The sequence below is a fragment of the Nothoprocta perdicaria genome, unplaced genomic scaffold (genome assembly GCF_003342845.1).
Source record: "Nothoprocta perdicaria isolate Ctin4 unplaced genomic scaffold, notPer1 scaffold_150, whole genome shotgun sequence".
Taxonomy (NCBI): Eukaryota; Metazoa; Chordata; class Aves; order Tinamiformes; family Tinamidae; genus Nothoprocta; species Nothoprocta perdicaria.
Window position 1 is genome coordinate 1,321,739 of NW_020454650.1, and position 21,530 is coordinate 1,343,268.

Sequence of the window (21,530 nt, forward strand, 5' to 3'; positions counted from 1 at the left end):
TCACCCAGGGCGAAGCTCTCAGCGCCGCGCGATCCGCAGTGGGAAGTTGTCACACTTGGCTGCCTAGCGAAACCCCTGAGGCTCGTGAGGCGCCGGCGAACTTCCGCGCGCGGGGCCACGAATGGGGCCAGGAGCGGGGCCAGGAGCGGGGCCAGGAGTGGGGCTGCGAGCGGGTCACGCGCGCCCTGCTCTGAGTCACGCTCCGCTGCCGGCACTCGGCAGAGCAGCGCCCCGAGCTCCCCCACGGCCTCGGCCTCGGCCCTGCGCCGCGCACGCGGCCGCCCTCAGGCCTCYTGCCTGCCGTGCATCAGCGTGGCCGCCGCGCGGCACCTGCGGGTCCCAGGGGGACCCAGGCTCGTCCATGGTCCGGGCTGAAAAGCCGCTTTTCCAGCTGTCCCCAATTTCGAGTCACTGTTTTACCCTCACTGTTTTACCTCAGTGCCAGCTGAGAGGTGTGGGGGTTATTTCACCCTACGTGAGCAGTTTCCTGTGCGAGTTGGGTCTGGATGAATCCCTGGATTCCTCCTGCTGTTGTTGAGGTTGCCACTTCACCTCTCCCTGGGCAGCAGGCAATGGCCACAGGCTGGGGGTATCTCATCCTCTCTGCACAGTGGGGCAAGAGCAGCGGCCTCTCATCCAGGCCAAGGCCAGGACAACAGCACGAGACAAACGCCTCCTTTGGTGCAAGCAGCAGCGTGTGAAGCTCCTGTGGGGCCCAGCACGACCCAGCACTGCTGCGGGAGGAGAGACGTGTAAAACACAGACCCTGCCCTCACCGCTGCGGCCTCAGATCTGTCGGGTCACGAACGGGTGCTGTATTTCCCATCATGGGTGCAGTTTGCTGAGCCCCAGCAAACTCTCTATGTGTTGGTTTCTCTTGATGCCTCTTGGCTACTTAGTGCTCCCTCTAACCAGAAACCTGGTGGGATCCCTGGATCCATGGGCAAACAAGCTTGGGGTTTAACAGAGCAATGCCGAATCTCTCCGCACAGCTCACAGAACTAGGGCCTGTGACCACTATCCCCAACCTCTCAGCAGTAACCTGGGAGCGTGGACAGGCTTCCCAGTGCAGAGAGCCCCGCAGGGACGTGGGATTCCTGTGTCAGGGAAAGTCAGGGTTAATTTGGCAGCCCATGCGTGTCGGGCCCGAACCCAGATCTGCCCGGCTGAGCTTGGTGTGCATCAACCCATCCTTTCCTAAACGGACCTGGGTTGCACGTGATTTGCACGTGATTTAACTGATCAGAAACTTTAGTGCAAGTGCCTTGTCTCTTCAAAGCCTCCTGCGCCATATCAATTCTGAAACTTTAGATTTGGACTAGGAAAATTCYCTGTGCTATTTCAGAGACTAATGGAGAGGGCAGCGCTGTCCCATGGCACCTATGCAGTCTCGTAGCTTGCTACTCTCCACAAGAATAAAGGGCTTAGGAAAGCTGGGGAAAAGCACCACTCACCTCAGAAGCACGCAGCACACACCGCAGAGTGCCTTGAAGTGTGCCAAAGCTGGGATTGGGGTAAATGCTGTGAAACAGGAGGGTTAAAATCCCAGAATGGGGTCCAAAGACAGACCGGGAGCTGAGAGCGCCTCACCCACAACCCCAGGGAGCACGGGAGGCCTTGGTGAGCACGGCTCCATGTCCATTCCTGGGGGAGCAGGTACAGACTTCTCATGTGGGTATATTATATTTAGTAACATAAAACTTAACCTTTGCTGTCCCTTGAACTCCAGGCTGGGCTTCAGAGAAGAATCAATTTTGAACAGCTGCCTCTTAGCAGGGGCAGGGAAGCAGCTCAGCCTGCACCTAGCGGCCAAGGGCCTCCAAGGAAGCAGAAACAAGGTAAAAACCACAGTGACGACTGCTCCTGGCAGAGCCTTCTGTCCTCCTGACAGAGCACCCGCCATCCAGGTGCGACTCCAGCACCTCACAGGAGCCTACACGTTTGCCATGTGCCACGGGGCTGTGACTATATGTGGAAATACAGATGTTTCCCTCCCCAGCCCACAAAGACGGGACCCAGGACCAGCTCGCTTACCCCGATTTAAGGATCTCCGAGACAGACTGCAGGAATAATCCATTTTCTAGGATTTTCTTTCTGCTCAGAAGCAGGTCACACMATCGTCTGCTTTACTTTCAAGGCAAAGATATCTCCACAAGTTAAAAAGTGACATATGCTCTTAACGATATAGATTATTATTTATTTAATTCCTGAGGTTAAAAAAGGAAAGAAAACATCAAGAAACATCCCCATACACAAGCGCCTCCGTCCCTGTAACTGTACAAACACTGGCATACGTAAATCTTTTTCTCCCCCTTCTGGAAGGTGAAGTTTGATGTGAACAAGCTGTGCAATCCTTTGGCAAGTAAGAGCAAGAGATGTTTCTGAACAACTTACAGTATATAAATGAGTGAGCTTTATTAAAACTATAGTGCAATTTGAATTTTTATTTAAAAAGGAGGAAAATCAGCCTTTTGCAGCTTTGCTACTCTGTAATGCAGTAAACTCTTGTGCAATAGATGTCAGTGATTTTTCCTAAAGCAATGTGGAGTCATGTTCATAGGAATTTAAAGGAACACTGCCATTTTCCTAAAGCAATGATGCCCTTTCCTTTGCAGAAACCTGTATCTAACAAAAATTACTGCCCTCCACTCTTCCAGCTCCCAGGAAAAACACCTGTTTTCTTGTCTATCCACAACAGCRACTCTTTGCTCCCTTAAGTTAATTTCAAGATCACTTTCCAGTATTTCTTCTCTCACTTGCACTGCTGGGGATGCTCCGTTCACAATGGGCCTGGCTCAGCAGGGCCCTGAACATCTACAGGCAAACGACTGTGTTAGTGTCACTGGCACATCTCACGTGCACAAGTTCCCTCCAAACGGGCTATAAGGTGCTTGAATGAGATCAGGTCTTGTAGGAACCCGTCCTCATAGTAAGTCAGGCTCCCATGACTGTTAATGAAAGGTCTGGGACGATCAAAGAGAAGGTTAAATGACAACATGTTCTTCACTGTCTTCTTGGCACAGTCTCTGAGGTGGAAAAGTGCCCCTCTTCCCGGCAACACAGTGGGATTCCCGTTCTCCTTGAACAGTTCCTGTGAACACGTGCACTCTTGTCCACTTGTTGTGCTTTACCAGGTTAAATATTTCCTCTTTTGAAACTTCTTATATACTCTCCTCCTTGGTTAGAAGCAAATACTTATAACACAGCAATATATTTTTAAATTACAAGTGTTCGCTTCCACTCTTCTTCCTCTCTCAGAAAGCAAAGAAACCATAGAACTCTTCTCAGAGGGCAGGAAAACAGGAAGAAAATACGAAGAAACTCTGAAGACTCAAAGATTAAATAAAATGAACTTGGTGTTTTTAGTCCCCTCTCCCTTACTGAACAGGTCAGAGCCAATTACTTTAAGAATTACATAAATAATAGCTTAAAAATATCTGCTACAGGATGCAAAGAAAAAAGAAACAAAAAATGTTCAGAGTAGGATGCAAAGAGGAAACCCAGAGACAACTCTGCCAAACACATTATTAGACATAATTGAAACATATCTGAGCAGATGGGTAACACTATGACCTGATACATTTGGCAGTGTCCCTTTAACTTACATTTGGCATTTTAAGAGAGATATCCTAGTGAGATTAGTATTCTATTTAAAACAACAGCAAAATGCTTTCAAAAAAAACACACCTAAAAGCTTAAGGAAAACTGCAGCAGACTTCAGTTACAGTCTGTGAAATTGCTTAGCGTACGGTACACAGTATTCCATTTTTAAGCAATAAATAACCTCTTCTTGATTAATTAAATACAAAATATAGCTTCAACATTGAAATATGCCTTAATTCATGAAGTGATCAGTGCGTTGCTTGGTGCCCACCTCGGTCTCTTGTGCATCTCAGGCAGCCAGGTGAGGTTTAAGTGTGTTGCGTCCTGCCCCTCTCCCCTCGGGARCACTCCTCTGCTTGGCAGGGGCTGCACAGTCTAAATATAGTGCTTACACTTAAATAGAGCAAATATAGAGGCATCTGAAGGGAAGAAAATGTTACCAATGGGCAGGACAACCCAGCTGCAGAAGCTCCCTGTTTTCTGCTTTCAGATATTGTGACAACAAGTTGAAATTCTTTATAGAAAGCCGACCATTTGCATGGAAGTTTTATGTAAATGAAAATCTAGTCTTCCTTCCCCGAACAGGCAGTATGTTTACAGACAGCTCTGTCCCAGATTTAAGATGAAAAGTTAGCAGTTTGCTATGGCCCAGCAAACACTGAGAAGCTGAGATGAAAACAAGGATAAGGAAATGGGCAAAATACACTGACACAGGATAGTGAGTTGCTGAGGGGCTGGATGTGAATTTGGTTTTGGATGGACTTTTCGAGACCATTCCAAATATTATTGCTACTTTCCACTTGGTGTAGAGGAAGCCCTGCTTATGGACTGTGCTTCCCCTGTGAATGCTGATGACTAAGGTGCTAAAGCAGGAAAAAGAGATGCTCCTCTTCCCAAAAATCACACAGTGAGCGGTACTTTATTCCGCAGATTATACTCCGGATTCTGCCACCGGTGCTCACCTTAAGCGCTGACTTCAGTGCATCAGCTTACAGAGAACGGTGAGCAGAAGTGGAAGGAGTCGGTGCTTTGTGTTTGAGAGCTTTGTAATTGGGATGCAGTACCAGAGCATTGCTAAAAGCCAGTTAAGACTTATGGAATCTTAGCCCAAAATGTGAAAAAACTCTCTACATTTGCTGTTTATAAAACCTGAAAAAGATATAAAATTCTAGATGGATTAGAATACATGCCTACAAAGATTGATGCATTGCATAGCTGTTCTGACACTATGAGCAGAACAGAAATAGGTGTGTTTATTCTCCACTAGAGGTCAATAAAAATAAGCACTTTTCTTTAAGTCTGCTTTTGAATTTTTTGGGGGGAGAAGAAAGGTTGTTCAGTTTTGAATACAGAATTTGAGTTGCCATTTAGAGTTGCCTCTTTTATTTTTCTCCCCCCTGAAGAAAAATCAAATTGAAACATTACCTGACCTATTAAACCAAGCAACATGGCTTCTGAGCAATCTGTACACAGTACAGAACATTAGTGTTCCTAAAACAGCTTCTTTCTCCTAGTGTGTACATGATCTCTAAGTATGTTATAACTATTGCATAGTTTCAAAGTGTTCAAACACAGTGGTAGTCATATTGCTTGCATATACATAAATAATAGCATTTCTTAAAAATATAGTTAAAAATAACACAGTATTTTCAAGGCTATGGAAAATCACTTCCATCATAGATGACAGGTCGCTCGACAGTCAAGTGATAAAATACTCTTTTTGAGATAAATCTGTAGAGAAAGAAAAAAGAGGATGAGATGAACATGTTAGATSATGTCAGCTGGTCAGAAAGCCTTAACAGTGCCTCCAATTTTCAATTTACATTCAGGCAAAACCCCCACTTGTAGCTGAAAAAAATGTTTTGTCTGCAGGACAGCTGTCAGGCCTGCTGTTTATAAAATGACAATCCTGACTAATCTGACTTCAAAASAGTTGTAAATTATTTGCTTATGCTGTTCACTTTCTCAGAGGTCAAGACTGAAAAGTGGAATTCTGCTATGTGGCGGGAATGACAAAAGTACAAAGCCAGGCAGCAGTTCTTTAGGCAAGCTGGAACCAATTATCACATTTCATATCAGTAAAAGTAACAGTATATCCCATTAATGCCACAATCCGTAAAACAAAATCTATTTCAACTGTCAGACTCAGTTAGGACCTACCTAGAAAATGTATTGTCAAAGATGAGCATGTAGATGCCAGAATTTCTCACTTTCACCTGGCCTCTTATAGTTTCCTTATGTGAGTTGCAGCGTGTCATAGGAATAAGAACCTGGAATTAAATACAAATCAAAATGAAAGTCAGTGCTTGCTCTAGAAGTTGACATTTACGTTTGGGGRAAAAAATATTTAAATCTGAGACATCTTGAAAATCCCAAAGTGTATAAAGGCCTTCAAAATTGTATTTATTTTTACTGATTAGCTTTAAAAATCCACCTAAACTAAKATCTCAAAGCATGACATCCATTTTCCTTCGACTACCTTTTTCTGACATTAAGCTCTGGCTATAAATCTCATCTTTTGAGAAAGAAAACAACCCTGACCTTTTTTAATACCATTTATCAATGCGAATTTACTAACATCAGCAGTGCTACATTATCTCTATGTAAGTATACCCAAGAACAGAATCTAGCTAAGTATGTCATTTACAACATCCTTTTATACCCCTAGTAGTATAAAAACAAGCTTGCTCAGCAAATCTTGGCTGTTTATCTAAATTTATAGCACAACAAGGTGGTTAACTTGCAAAAGTCTATTGGTGATTTTCACCTCAGCACAACAGCTGACATGGATCAAGGTCAATTCTGTACAAGCCAAACTGTCAAATAAATGTATCAAACCAGTCTAATCAGCCTGCATTAGGCCTTCACAGGAACAGAAAAGAGATTTTRCACAAAATTGCAGGTGATTGCAGTGAATGAACTCACGCTGTATCCGTGACCTTCTTCCCTAAGTGAAATCACAGCATTAGAGCACTCCCTAACATGGTAGATTGAACCAACAGCTGCCCTGTTTTCACTAAAACTTCACAGTGAGCTGAATAGTGCAAACTCATGTAAGGCACAAGCCTCATGAAATACAGGTAATGAAAATAAATGATAAAAAAAGGTGCCCTGGGAACTGGCAGGGTGATTTTGCAACGTGTAGGCCACCATCAAAGCACTTAAGTATGTGTTTATCTGTGAAAAAGGTAAGCATATATATATATATATATATATGCACCCCCCCCCCATATATAACTTAATCAATTCATCTCTTTCCTTGTGGCCTCTGGTGAAGAGCCTAATGAGATCAGCCTTAAGGAACTTGCAAAATAGGTAATATTGGTGTGGGGGGAAGATTTTTGCAGGCTTGGACGTTTATTTTAGTAATGGTTAGGGAATTTCAGTTGTGAACAACTGAAGCTGCAATGCTTTTCAACTCAACTTTCGCAGATGACATTAAATAATTAAATGTACCTCTGCATTCAGGAGAATTGTAGAATATCTGGCAAAACAACCTCCTAAAAAGCAAGAGCACCTGGAMCTCCTGTGGCTACCTGCAGGCTGTGCTGACTGACTCCATAAGGCAGCCGACTCCACTATGTTACAGTTACCTGAGTTGTAAGGAAAGAAAGAAAAAAAAATGGGAAATAAAGGCCTTACTTTGCACTGATCCAGAGGCACTTCTTCCGATTCCTGGTAAACCACACTGAAGGAGACGCTTTTCGGGTCTGATGAAAATATCCAGCTTATAGTCAGGCCTGTCTCCGTCACGGTGATGGGAATGATACTGTACGTGCTGGATTTAATGAACAGCTCTCTGTTGCCTTCCCCGAAATTCAGGATGTCTTCCACTGTAAGGGGCAGCTTTATCCTGTRAGGGAGAAAAATGCAATTAATTTAAGAGATCCAACCTAATTATTCAGACAGACACAATAAACACTGCCTTTTGTTTTCTGTCTCTGTCAAGCAGATTCCATGATGACTTTGTGGCAAGGCCACAAGATGCAGCAAAACTGAGCCTTCTGATGAAAGCAGGAACCACAGAGAAGATAACATATTAAGCACTTCTCTACTCTGGCAAATGTGGACTTTAGTCACTCATTTATTCCATTTTGACCAGAAAAAAAAAACTGGTTCTTGAACTAAGCTTTTTAAATCATGAGTTACCAGGATAACAAAGGAAGTGCTGCCCTCTGTTGTTCTTTTTAAAAACAAACTGCTGTCACCTAATTTACTTGCCTTTCAGCTACCTTCCTGCAAAAATAGGGAGCAGAGGGAAAAGGGGATAGATGGGCTGAATGTGAACAGCTCTCTAGATTTGGGGGAGCACTGAATGCTGCAGCTCAGACTGCACAAAAGCTGACTCAAATAACCTCCAGGCAGAAAGGAAGATCTCAGTGCACTCTCGGGTGCCACAGCATTTTATTAGCCTACCACATTTGGATGATGTATTTCAGACTGCAATGAGCTGCTTAAACAGGAGGGAGAATCATCTCCCCCAGGGGAGACCTGCAATTGCTAACAGTGGAGGATCTTACCCACTAAACTAAAAGTGATAGATCATGTCACTCTGTGGAGCAGATAAGTTGTTTCCCAATGAGCTCACTGTAAATCACAGTCCTGTGCTATGCCTGTCAGCAGCTATCAAAAATCAACATATTTGCCAGAAGCTAATGCACAGCTAGTGTGATGATTTTCTGTTCTAGAACAAAGAATTCCATTTCCAGCTGTTACTACACAGTTCCTAGGGAATAAAGTTGAGCTACTATGGTAATTACTGTAGTCTGTCCATAGAGGAAGCTTTATATGAAGTTTTACTATCTCATTAGTTTTCCTTCTTAAGTGAAATGACTATTATCATGTCTCAGGTGGCCTTTGGCTTTAGTAAACTAATGATCACTCCTGTTTTTGCCCTATTGCATTTTGCCTACTTTTTGCAGGCAAAAGCTTAACATCTTCCCACAATAAGCCAAATATTCAAATTTGAGTCTGAGGGATAAAGGTGAATTTCTCTGAGCTATGGGGATTTGGGTGCATTAGGTTCTCCTCGTGGCTGTGCAAGTGATGTGCTGCACACAACTACTAATTTTGGAGCAGTTTTCACATGCAGAGAATTGGTCACACACAGSTCACAGACACTGTGCTGAGGCTCAGCTGAACATTTGATGCAGGSAGTTTCTGTGAGGGCCACCAATAAATAACAGGCCTTGAACTCCCTCCCCAGCACAGAGGGTCAACTAGCACTACAATATCTAACTTCCCCTTGCAGATGCTTGCAGAGATCACCAGAAGTCCAGAGATCTCTTCCCAAGTTTCTTCCCGTTCATGGCACCTCCTGCAATAACCACAGGAAGGAAGTTCTTCTGATTCAAAATCTCTCCATTTTCTTTTTTCTTTTTTTTTTTTTTTTTTTTTTGATTGAGGATACTAATCTTTCTCTTTTTTATTTTTTTATTTCTTTTCCCCACTTGCACAACAGTTTTACTGAAGTGAAGAGCGAGGACTTGGCTAACTGCTGCTGCTCAGCTTAGCTGAGCTGGGCTGTCTGCTGCGTCTCAGACCAAATTCTACCTTCAGACACAAGCAATCAGCTCTCGTGGGAGTCTGCAAGACTTGTGCTCACACAGCTGATATCTGCCTTCAGCCTTCATTCTTTCAGCCTTATAGTGATGAAACTGTTCTGCTTACATGATTTCTCCTGACTTCAACAAGCAGATCTCAGCATCTTGAGCTACTGGCCACTCTTCTGATTCATCATAGGTTGAAGAATTACCTGTGYTGTTTCTAGGAGAGAGAAAATGAAAGCTGTTATTCTCTGAGTAGCACAGAATCAAATATTGTCTGCTTGCTGATTTCTATCCAAGATAGAAAAGTTTTGGTAGCTACAATTTCATGTGCTAGAATTTTTATTTTGTGTATTCTAGTGACAAAATTGCCCCCAACAAAACTGCAGTTCTGTTCTGCTAACTATCCTGGTTTCATGAGCAGAGAATACCTACAACAAGGGCATCTCGTCAATAGTCTTGCTATTAATTTCCTATTGTGATGCTGCCAGATCTTAAAAGCTTCCCTGACAGGCAGAAATCTTGATTGAAGGCAGACACAAGAAAAACAGCTTGGACTCTTCTCTAACAAAAAATCCACACAGGGATGTGACACTACTGCTGGGTTTGATTTATGAGGTGTTTTACAAATATACTGCCCAGTTCCTTATTTTGACAGTGGTACTCAAAACAGATATTATGGCAGTAGAACCTCTCCATGTATCTTCCATTCACACAATAAATACTGGATGATTCAAATAGGAGTCCATTGCAGAAACTGTTGCAGGATGAGAAAGTCACGCACCTCCTCCCGAAAGAAGAAATGGAAGAGCCTCCCATCCCCTCCCTGACCCAGAGAAAGCTCTGGGGCGCAGTGGAGTGGCCCCAACTATGAATTACAGCACTGGTACACAGAGGTAGGCTGCAGAGAGGGGAGATGAGTCTGAAAGTTAGGGAACAAATGCTGAGAGTTTCCAAGCAAGCTTGTGCTTCTCTCACATTCACTTGATAGCTCTTCTTCTCAGCACATTGATAACTGAGACAATAAGGAAAAAGGAAAAAAAACAAGGATTCTTGGGAAACAAACATACAGGGAACAAACCAGTTAGTTACTTCCAAAAGCCAGTGGGATCTAAAAAAAACTGATTATCACTWATACGTGCTTTTGACCCACCGAGCAGCAACCCTCATATAGCAAAGGAATAACTCTTAAGCATTCTGTAGATGGACTCTCAAAACCAATGCAAAGTTCATCATTTCTTTAAAATTCTAAAGGTCCTTGCTTTACAAACAGCACTGCTGAATAGAAGAGTGTGAGAAACCACATCCATGTAAAGAGCCATGTAAATGTTCTGCTGGACATTAATAGAGCCTGAACACGCTGTGTCAGTACACATAGACATGGGCAGGTTTCGTAGGGTAACAGTTTTGGTTGAAACCTTCCTGGTTTCAACCAGGATTTACTGCTCTGACCACACAAAAACCATGAACACCCACTGTCTGTGCATGCTTCCTGAACACAGAAGCATTAATATCTGCGGATTTCATGTTCTCTTACTCCTGCAGCTTCTTGGACAACTTTTGACTTCTGCAAAGTCTTACCACTGTTGTTAATGCCCTAAGCTCTGTGAGCCACAAGGCAGGCACAAATCTGTGACTGAGAGCCCACAATCAAACATTCCCTGTCCAGTGAAATGCTGGGATGAGACAGTGTATAGAATCATAGAATTATTACGATTGGAAAAGACCTTTAAGATTGTGTACAGCCATAAGGCCTGTTTGTACATAACTGGTGATTAACAGAACATTTATGCAAATATTTAGGAAGCGATACAAATAATTTAATTACCTATTTACCCTTACAGAACTACATAAAAAAGACTCATAAAATATGGCCTGTAAAACTGCATGTTTTGTTTGCATACTCAGTGTGAACTGTGACAGAGACTTCATGCTGTGATCACAAAACTCTTCTGTCATGTTTGCTATACAGCGTTAATTTCACAGCCTTGAATTCATACAGACCAAGAGAACTACAAAACTGTAGCGAAGAGACAAACTCCATGATTGATTACACAATTCTATTAGTTCTATAATTACTCTATCAATCTCACCTTTCTTTTGGGACCTTGAAATGTAAATTAAATCGCAGGACCAACTGGGTCCATACTCTGCTCTAACACAAGGATTTTTTTTATTCCTGCTGCTGCAGCCCAACAAACACATTCCTATGCCTAASTTCCCCCTCAGTTTGCCACTTGCTGCCCTAACCAGCTAATTCAATGCACCTCCTCATTCTAGGCTAAGGGAATACAAAGTCCCTACTTAGTCTCTTAAATCCAAGAGCATTACAATCATAGGGCAAATCCTCCTGCTCTCTGTAATATTCCATTCAGATGGTATAAACCAGTGTTCTGGTATAAACCAGAAACCAGAAACACAAGGAGGAGCCTGATGATTTAACTGGAGCTCCTGAGTCCAGCTGAGAGGCAGATTTATGCCTGTACAAGCTGTTCACAATAGCTGGCAGCCTGGGGAGCACGATGAGCAGCATGAGAGGCTGCTGTGTGTCTAATGACAAGGAGGGGGCAAAGGAGTTATGCTGGAATGGATTAATGTTACCTTGGATCCTCCTGTTACCAGCCCAGATACCTGAAATTAGTTACCCTCCTCCTCCTCACCCCTGTATACTATATCACATTGTACTACATTATGTGCAGACAAACCAAAAGGCTATCCCTGTCCTTAAAATTGCCTGCAATTTATCTGTAAGGCCATTGGCAGCTGGTTTGTATGGAGAAAGCTCAGGAAAAAAGCAGTCACCAGAGAGGATCTCTATGCACCAAAYGCCAACCTGCAAAATTCTTCGAGATTTTTTTAGCAGGCAGTGTGATTATGGAAGAGGTTTAGGAAGGCACCGAGATGAAGGCAGCTTTGAGGTGCCGGATGCAGCAGCCWCCAGAGGTGGAAGAGGTTTCAGAACAAGGAACTGGGGTGGTTCTACCAGGGTGCCTCCGATTCCCTTCCCCAGCAGGAGGCAGCAAATAGACAAAAAACACCAGAATCAGCTCTGGGAACGGGATTAAGCGGCTGCCCCAGAGCTTAGACATGGTGCTGCTGCAGGTGAAGGGCAGCCCCGGGTGCATCTCTATCCGCAATCCCTCTGAATTCCCCCCTTGCCCGTCTCCCTGTCCAGCCGGGACCTCTGCCGGGGGCTGCCCTGTCCCGGGGCGGCTGCTGCGAGGGGGCTCCGCGACCCCCCGGCTCAAGGCTGATCACGGCAAAGGGCCCCCTGCAGCAGCCGCTTCTGCTCTCCTCCCTGAGAGGCTCCCTCRGCTCCAGGCCTGCTGAGCGGCCTGCGGGTCACTGCTGTGTCACTCGCGCTGGGGTGTCCCGCGAGGGTCTCCCAGAGCAGCAAGTGGGCGGCCATGCAGGGCTGCAGCCCTCACCTCTCCCACGCATTTTACCTGGAGAGCGGCRCCTCAGCGTGCTTACTGTGGGCTGGGTTGCCGGATCAGCTCACATCCTGTCTCCCTGAGTGCCCGATTAAGGCATTTCCAAAGGGACCCCACACACTTTCTGTTTTGAAGGTGTGTCAGTGGGCCTGGGTGGCAGGAAGGACCTATGGCCGCCCCTGCGCAACATGGCCGACCCTCCCGCTTCCCCGTAGCAGCCCGCGATGGTGACACCRCCACAGGGCACAGCTGCCACCACGTCGCTTAGCCCTGTCCTGCGTGTGAAAACAACTCCTGGGAGACTACAACCGCTTTGTCGCTTGCTTTTTATGCACGTTTGCTGGCATCAAGCCCTTGGAGGTTCGTCTGCAAGCATATGGCTCTGCGGGATCAAGCCCCGCTTGAACGACTGTCATCGGCCTCTGCAAAGATGCAAGGGCTAGTTGCGCTGAGCACTGCCAGCCTCCTTTGCCAATCTGTACATTAAAAAGGCTCCTATTTATTTCCTCAGCTAATCTGTACATTGAAAAGGCTCCTATTTATTTCCCCTGCCCTGCTCCTGAAGAAGGTTCTCCCACACGTATCATGAGCAGTGAGGCTCACTTGGGGCAAGCACCGCTTATTAAGAAACCTAGGAAATCTTTCAATAAAGCATGAGAAAAATAAACATGAGAGAAAAAAATGCTAGTAAAATATTTTTAAATATCAAAACAAACAGAAGAGGTGGGGAAAAAATAGAAAAAAAGTAGTAGTCTGCAATAGCTGTCACAAAACATGTATGAGTGGTTTGAAAAAAAGTAGTAGATATAGATTATTTCTTAATTCTGCAAATAATTTCTCAAAAAAATCTATCTGACTCAGGTAATTTCAATAAGATGGAAACGTGCAAGCGAAACAGATATTTTCCACCGTATCAGGGGGGCACGACTTATTTGTACTATCRTTTTTGCAGCAGTATCACTCAAGAGCATGTACCAAAACATGAGTAATTCTATTTCAAGCTGTTTTGCTCAAGAAGTGCAAGAGCTGTGATGAAACAGCACAGATAAACAAATCAAACTGCTGCTTTCAGGTTTCCTCTGAAGCACAGATGCTGCATTCCCCAAAGGTGAGACATCAGCTAGTAAGTGTCGGTTTTCTTAACTTTAAGAGAAAAGGTAGAGGGTAACAAAAAWGATTTTAAATTTAAAAACACTCAAACTTTAAAGATTTTGCTAGCATTGAGGTGAAAAAATTAATAGAGAGCACCTTTTTTGTTCAAACTAGTGAAGATGCTGTGTTTGCCATTAACTTTGTTATTAGGTCCTTCTAGATGTCCTGGTACTACAGGAGTTCTTTGATTTACACTTGTTAGTYCTTTAGAGGAATTTTGGGAATATCTGGAACTTAGAAGTTAATTATCTCCTCTTTTCTCTTTATGCTCAATAATCTGTTTTTCCATCTGGTATTTACTTGAAAATATCTTCTCTCTTCCAACAATTATATATCTGAGACAATTTCTCCTTCTCTGATTAAATTCTTCAAAACCCATTCCCRTGAAAATGGATGATTTCTAGGCAAGGAATATCACACAATGCTGACAAGCACTATTTAACCATTTCTCTCTTTATAGCCTATGTTTATAGTCATAGCAAATCATTCTGTTGCTTATTATTGTTAYATAAATAGTATAATTACATCATCATATAAATAACTACATATAATAATTATTTTATGTCATATATTATAGTATATGCATTATACATATTTATATATTAATATATCAATATTATTATTTATAGCATTTTATAAATATAAAATTATAGCTATTTTATTATATAAATAATAAAATATTATAAATAAATTATATAAATAATACATTATTATATGAATAATAATTATATAAAGTAATATTTTATTTTGATTTATATATATAAAAAGAGTGGTCTATATTGGCTATTCTGTTTGGAATTCCTTGGAAAACAAACAACAAAAAAACAATCAACAAAGAATAAACCGGCAGGATCATTATTGTTTTTTACACCCTGCTTTTCAGACATGRCTACTAACACAGGATAGCCAACCAGCATAAGAAAAATCAGATCACGGCAACCAAAAGGCAAAAAGCTCCATTWACAGTGAACCTACATGAGCTATATGCTCCTGGCTCACTCAGGAGCCAGGTACTTCAAATGCCGGGAGTGGTGGAAATGCTCATTAGCCTTCATCTGCTGACAGCACTAGAGCTACCTATGCCAGGGACAATCATGTTCTGACTCTCCAYGACAAATTACAATTTCAGAGCTTCCTTCATTCACTTCCTCCGTTTACTATGCTTGCACTTACTTTACTGTCCAAAYGGATTGCAACAATATTTCCCTGCAAATAAACTCATCCTGCTCACTGCCCTCAGGACCAGGGAATTTTACCCCTCTCTCCCTATCTATCTAATATGAGGCTTTTATGCACTATTTCATTTCAGAAAGAAATATTGCTACTGTTTTCAGGGGAAAACTGGAACATCACCATTAACAAGACATAGCAATTCTGAAGTTTGAGACAACATATAATGTGGATTCAAACTTAAGTGTAAGTAACAGGTACTACTACTTAAGCATTTCTGCCTACAAAAAATATCAGCCATGATAATAACAAAGCATCCTGAATAAATCAAAGCTTTTTATTTTCTCTTTTTTTTTCCGCCCATAAATAATTAGTCTTTCTTTCTCTTACAAGTTACCATCTACTGAAAAAAAAAAAAGGAAAAAAGAAGCTTACTGGACTGGATAGGCTGGTCTACGCAAGGTAAGGATCTGCTCTGTCATTTTTCATTTCAATACCAGCTTATACATCCTCGCAGCACATTTTCAAGAGCAAAGCTTGAAAATACTTGGCAGCGGTGCTGAACTGGTCTAGAAACAGCTCAGCCTTGTAACAAAGAATTAGCCTATAGGGAAGCCTTACTGAAGGACTCTAAATGCACTCAGGRCTTTTGTTCTTTGGTTTGGTTTGGTTTTAGTGGAGGGTATCATAATCTGCCAGGCATTCCAGACACATTTTTCCTGAAGGAGAAGGAACTTAAATGCTTACATCCAGACAGGAATAACATGGAAAAGAAAGAACACCAAGGCCCTTAGAGCCTATTCAGAAAATGACAGCAATGTTTTTTTTAAATTTTCAGGTAAACCTTCCCATGCAGGGATTCCCTTTAATCCTTTGCTATCTGTTCAGTGGTGTCAGTCATCTAGCCTCCCTGGCAGAACATGATTCATACATCCTGAGTTTTAGAGTCCAACTGAAAAATGTAAAGAGCGTGGCATTTAAAATATATATATATATATATATATATATTAGCAGTAAAAGATCTTTTCCACAGTATCTGTTCTCCATCTATATATAGATCTGCTCATATCACTACAAAGGGAGTGTGTGCGGGAAACCAGAATATCAAAAGCCATTGCCCATCATTTGTATATAAGCAAAAATCTTTCAAATTTGCATCTTTCACATCACAGCTATCCTAGCCTGGCCTCCACATTACATCAGTACTAAAACTCCCACTGGCTTTTACCAAACCCTTATTAGGATATTACTGCCTGAATGTGAAAAATCCTACAAAGACCATTAATGCAGCACGAAATTAAGTTCATTAGGTTTTACATATCTTCAACTGTCCACATGCTGAATGCTGCATCTTATTACAGCAAAAACAACCAGTCAAAAACCAGCAACAACAAACTATTGCAAACTGAAAGCAGATATTAAAATACTTCTTTTAAATGAGTCAAGAAGATTCTCCTAATTTTCAGGAAGCTTAGATACAAGAAATAACTGTATTATTTTGGCAAGGTTACTAGGCAGTGTTAGGGTGCTAAACTACTTAACTGAGTACATGRTGAATTACTTTGTTTCAGCTCAGAGGAAAGCATCTTTCTTCCCCCAAAAGAGGTAAGTACCAGCTGACTACTGTTGCACATAGTACATAAACTGARTAAAGCTCTTCTCTGTTTCAGTATATGTTACCTTCACCTTGTTAAGCCTAACTTTCTTCTGCTGGTTGGCTCAATCCTGTGGTTGGCTGTCATTTGAACTGAAAACTAGAAGTTTTTATAAAAGGACAGCAACTTTTCAAAAGGGCACACAGCTTTATGGCACTCCTCCGGTGACTAATAGGYTTCACTCTGTTTCTTGGCCCCACAGCTTAAACTACTGCTTCTGGTAACATTCTGCTGTGCATCACAACTCATACAGGAGAGGCCTTTCAGCCCATCCAAGAGAGCAAATGATTYGGGGCTGAATTCTGCTAATCTTATGCTGAGTAATATCTTGCAGCTGGGTTAGTCTCACGGAAATATGTGGTTCGAGAGAGAAGGCATCTGACATTAGGCTAAATATTTTAAAACTTCAAGAAACTGTCGTGCGAAAGATTCCATTTGTAAGGTTGCTAACATCAGGGACTACAAATGATTCAGCTAGCGCAGCCATACTGCAAAGCTATACTGCAAAATGCACTTTCATAGGCAGTCCCAGAAGYAAAGAGAAGAAGAGGATTTAACTTGGCGAGAGCCTGACAATTCTGCACGTACCCATGCTGGCACCATCCCCTTTTGTGGTGTTTCACTGTGGCCTGGCATTCTGGTTTTCATAGTTGCTGCCTTGCAAGCATATGACTAAACTGATTTTGGAAAAARCAAATAATGAATAATGAACTTCTGCTACAAAAATAATTTATGATAAAATTTTGCCAAGCTTCCAGCTAATGCAAAATTGCCAAAAAAAAGGCACTCTAATCCTACGAATAACAACACTGACACTTAGTCAGACCCTTTATTTGCAAAACTGATTGTTATTGCTCTGTCTGTTAGCAACAGCAGCAGTGAACAGGCTCTTTGCCTTGGAGCCTTCATGGTTTTGCTGTATCAACACAAGAGAAATGGTGTGACTGATAGAGAGGATTTGAGGCAGAAGGGGCTGCTTCCATGACAATAGCGCAAACATCTGAGGTACCTATTTCAGATCAAATAGGGAAGAGTCATTCATGAGGATCCTCCAGGTTTCCAGTAAGTCCCTTGAGAAGGGGCCAGGAGGAAGTGTCACCAACTGATGATGCAACTATCATCTRTGTAACCAGCTTGGGGTGAAACACAAGCCCCCAAAAGAACCCATACTACAATTCAAGCACCACTTCTGGAGACAGGTCTTACCCAAGCTCAACAACAAACAACATCAGAGGCTTAGGGTGTCTGAAATTTGAGCCACTAGACTAAATTTTGCAAAATGAAACTTATTTTTATGGCTTTATCCCAAATCCCTTGGTCCAAACACTCTAGAAGAGTGCTGTAGTTGAAAGCTTAACCCATAATTCTTGTTCTCAGAAGTCTCTGTCATTTTTTTGTTTATACTTCTGAGTCCCCATTAGTGTGTGTTTGTTAAGAAACGATGTGCTTAAATGCAACAGCTGTTGTGTTTGGGTCTTCATTGTCAAGATGCTTGTTCCAGTAGATATATGTTTGCTTTTGTTTATCTGTTGTGGCTGTTTTACTGCATCTCTCATTTGCTGTCACTTGCTGTCTATTTCTGGGGTGCACTAGGTTTTAATCACCTGCCAAGTAATAAATAAATAAATCATAAACATGTCTCTTTACAGACTGCTGCCTTTAAAAGGAAGGCAACATGACAACTACAGATGCTGATGACTTTTATAACTTCTCAGCCTTTGATCTCAATGAAACTGGAAATGACAATTTTTACACATTTACAAGAATCTTTCTGCCCTGTATGTATTCATGCGTTTTTATCTTGGGGCTGGCAGGAAATACTTTGGTCTTTATCATACTAGTTTTCTACGAGAAACTGAAGACGCTGACAGACATATATCTGCTGAACTTGGCTACAGCTGACTTGGTCTTTCTTTGGACCCTGCCATTCTGGGCATACTCTGCTGCTCAGGAGTGGGCTTTTGGCACYGTGGCATGTCGTATTATACGGGGCTTGTATAATCTGAATTTGTACACATCAATGTTAACCCTAACCTGCATAACWTTTGATCGGCTCGTTGCTATTACTTTTGCCACCAAAGCACGTCAGCGTCAAAGCAAACGAAAGACGTGGGGCAAAATCATCTGCATCTTGATCTGGGTGATTTCGCTAGCTTTTGCCACACCACAGTTCATTTTTAGTGAGGCATTTCAGATCGATAAGGCAATATGTCAGGAAAAATACCCAAACCATCGCACAGAAGTGSTTCTTGAAGCAATCCAAGTGGCTCTTGGCTACTTTATCCCCATGCTAACCATGACCATCTGCTACTCACTAATCATCAAAACGTTACTGCACGCCAGGAGTTTTCAGAAGCACAAATCTCTGAAAAAAATATTTTCTGTAGTTGCCACATTTATTCTTACTCAGACACCCTATACTTTCTTGAGACTGATAAAGATTGCAGACTGGAGCTTTAACTTGAACCGCAGCTTTGAGTATGCAATAGTCATAACAGAAGCTTTGGCTTATTTCCATGGCTGCCTCAACCCTGTTCTGTATTTCTTCATTGGGGTGAAGTTCAGGAAGAATTTCCAGAAAATTATTAAAAAGTCAAGATGCATCAGAGGGCAAGTTAGTGTTAGACAGGGGCAAACCACTGAAGATGAAGGCTCTAAAACTTTTACAAATAATGCAGAAGCAACAACCATGTATCCGCTATAAAACCACCTAGAGAATCTGGCAACTCTTTGCAGCTTCTTTATTTTTTTTTCCTTTTAATACAGAGAAACTAGTGCTCATGAAAGGGGGACACAGAGCCCCATTAGTAAAGGCACATGATCTGCTTCAGGGCAATGTATCTTAATCATAACATTTTAGTGTTTCCTACTTTTCCTAGGAATCAGAGCTGATCCTAAGGCAAAGCAGGTAACTCAATTACCTGTGCAGAAGATCTTCAGTAGGTAGCGGTAAGGCTGTAAATCACCTTTCCTCATGACATAAAGCTGACTTGGATCTCATGACCCCACGGAGGCTGGAAACACTTACTCAAACCTCTGGTCTGATGGTTTTCCATGAGAGGCATTTGTTAACCAAAGTTTTTATGAGTTTCGTTTGAAAGACATCACAGATTTTAGTTCAGCTCATTTATCTGATGAGAATTCTTGGATTAAAAATGTACAGATTTCAATCTGATCTTTGTGAGTTTTTTTCTTTATTGCCCCTTTTTTGTATTTTTTCCATGCTGGAAAAGGCCTCCACATTCCTTTTACTTCTTCAGCATTGCTGTAAAATTTCTGTGATAAAACAGCATATTCATCTGCTTCCCCATCAAACATGAGGTCTCAGTCTCCCATACCGAGCTGTCTATCACACCTCGGAAAATGGAGCCCACGTTGCCAGATGCCTAGACTTTATTTCAGCACAAGAGCTATGTCACACCTGGCCTCTCCACACTCAGCAGTATTTCCTGAAACTCGAACTCGCTCACTCTGCCTCCCACACAGTCTTCGCAGTACAGTTGAAGAATAAAAGTACGGCAGCCTTCCTTCCCAGAACTCACTTCCCAATACCGCAGAGTTGTGGCTCCTTATGCCCTTTTCCTCCCCTGTGTCCCCCACAGCTTCCCACCCTGGGCCTTCCCACTTTGCAGGCAGGAGGCAGAAAGGTGGGCAGGGAGCCGCGCGGAGCGAGGCCGACAGCATTAGGCATTGCAGAGAACAGAGCACAGGCAGAGGCTGGAATGGGGAAAGGAAAGGAGAGGGAGGCTGGAGAGGAGCAGGAGGGCTTTAAAGGTCCCTTGGATTGCAGCTTTGAAATACTGATTTTGAGCTGTTCAAATCAACTTAGCAATAACTGTTGTTCCTCTGCATGTTCCTTTTGTTCCTACTAACACCCAGGCCTTTCTGCCACATCTCCCCTGAGCCTATTGCCACCAGTGACAACCAATGTCACTTTTTTTCCCTCAGAAAACAACTGCTTAGGCAATCCTCCCTTTACTAGGCAAGGGCTCTTGTCCTTCCCATGATGAAATGCTGCTGCAGCCCTAAAAACAAAGCTAGGGAGGGATGTGCTTTACCTTGGAGCCTGTGTGACGAGCAAAACCACGACCCCGGCAGCCAGGAGGCTGCCGAGAGGCGCTGCCCTCCCCAGCCCGGGGCAGCAAACGCCTCCATGGTGCTGCCCATGAGTTTGCCCTCCGGGCTGTGCTGACGAATGCAAGTTGTAATTAGGTCAGGGCAGGACGTGGTGAGTCACGGGAGAAAGAAGCAGCCCYGGCAAAGCAGCCGCAGGCTGCGCCGGCTGCGGTGCCAGGCTGCCGAGAGGCGCCGTGCGCCCCACACTGCAGTTGTGGCTACGATTTTTTTTAACACCTCTGCTATGATCTTGATTCTGGCGCTGCAGCACTYATTCCAGGCACACTTCTTCTGCAGTCTGCTGAAATGGAAGCTCAGTGCACTGGTTTCCTCTGGGGTCTCTGACACAGTATCCTGGCTTTTGCTTTCAGACAGTCTTCCAGTGGGAACACATTAGAAACAGAAGTGGTTTAAAAACCTAACACCTGACAGGAGAATCCACCTGTCTTGAAGCAGTGTGATACAGCTGAAGTAGGAAAAGATCATTACATCTTCTCACATTAGGATTTCAATCAGGTCGCTCCAAAGCCACATCACATAACTGGAAGCACAGAGGGACATCGAGTTGCTCCCTCCCATCCTGAGGGAAGAGCCACTTCAGTGCCCCCCATTCGTGGGGTTATGTGGGCACCCGTGCACTCTACCTGCCCCACACCCAGGCAGATTGTGTGTGRCCAAGATGGGTTTTACCTCTGATAAAGGCGTTCTGAACTGACTGCTACCAATACAGGCAGTTGCTCAGTTGCTCTCACTACAGTGATCGTTTCACATTATCTCAAGGAACAAATGACAGCAACTCAGTTACGTGAAAAAAAACAAAACAAAACAGCAAAAAAATAGATGAGTACAGAAAG

At 43.0% G+C, this 21,530-nt stretch overlaps 2 protein-coding genes across 3 annotated transcripts in view; one reads left to right on the forward strand and one right to left on the reverse strand.

Annotated features, from left to right (window-relative positions):
• Window positions 1-3,444: 3,444 nt before the first annotated feature.
• The window catches only part of FYCO1 (FYVE and coiled-coil domain containing 1), a 37,981-nt gene continuing 19,895 nt past the window's right edge, over window positions 3,445-21,530 (reverse strand). For both annotated transcript variants that reach the window (XM_026034818.1, XM_026034817.1), the window contains exons 14-17: window positions 9,274-9,369; window positions 7,246-7,456; window positions 5,764-5,873; window positions 3,445-5,334 (exon numbers count right to left, since the gene is read on the reverse strand). In XM_026034818.1, coding sequence (XP_025890603.1) covers window positions 5,259-5,334; window positions 5,764-5,873; window positions 7,246-7,456; window positions 9,274-9,369 — 493 coding nt within the window. In that variant the 3' untranslated portion in view covers window positions 3,445-5,258. The remainder of the gene's footprint in view (window positions 5,335-5,763; window positions 5,874-7,245; window positions 7,457-9,273; window positions 9,370-21,530) is intronic.
• On the forward strand, window positions 18,236-19,287 carry CXCR6 (C-X-C motif chemokine receptor 6). The gene has a single exon (XM_026034819.1). It carries the CDS (start codon window positions 18,236-18,238, stop codon window positions 19,262-19,264), a length of 1,029 nt encoding a protein of 342 aa, XP_025890604.1. The 3' UTR covers window positions 19,265-19,287.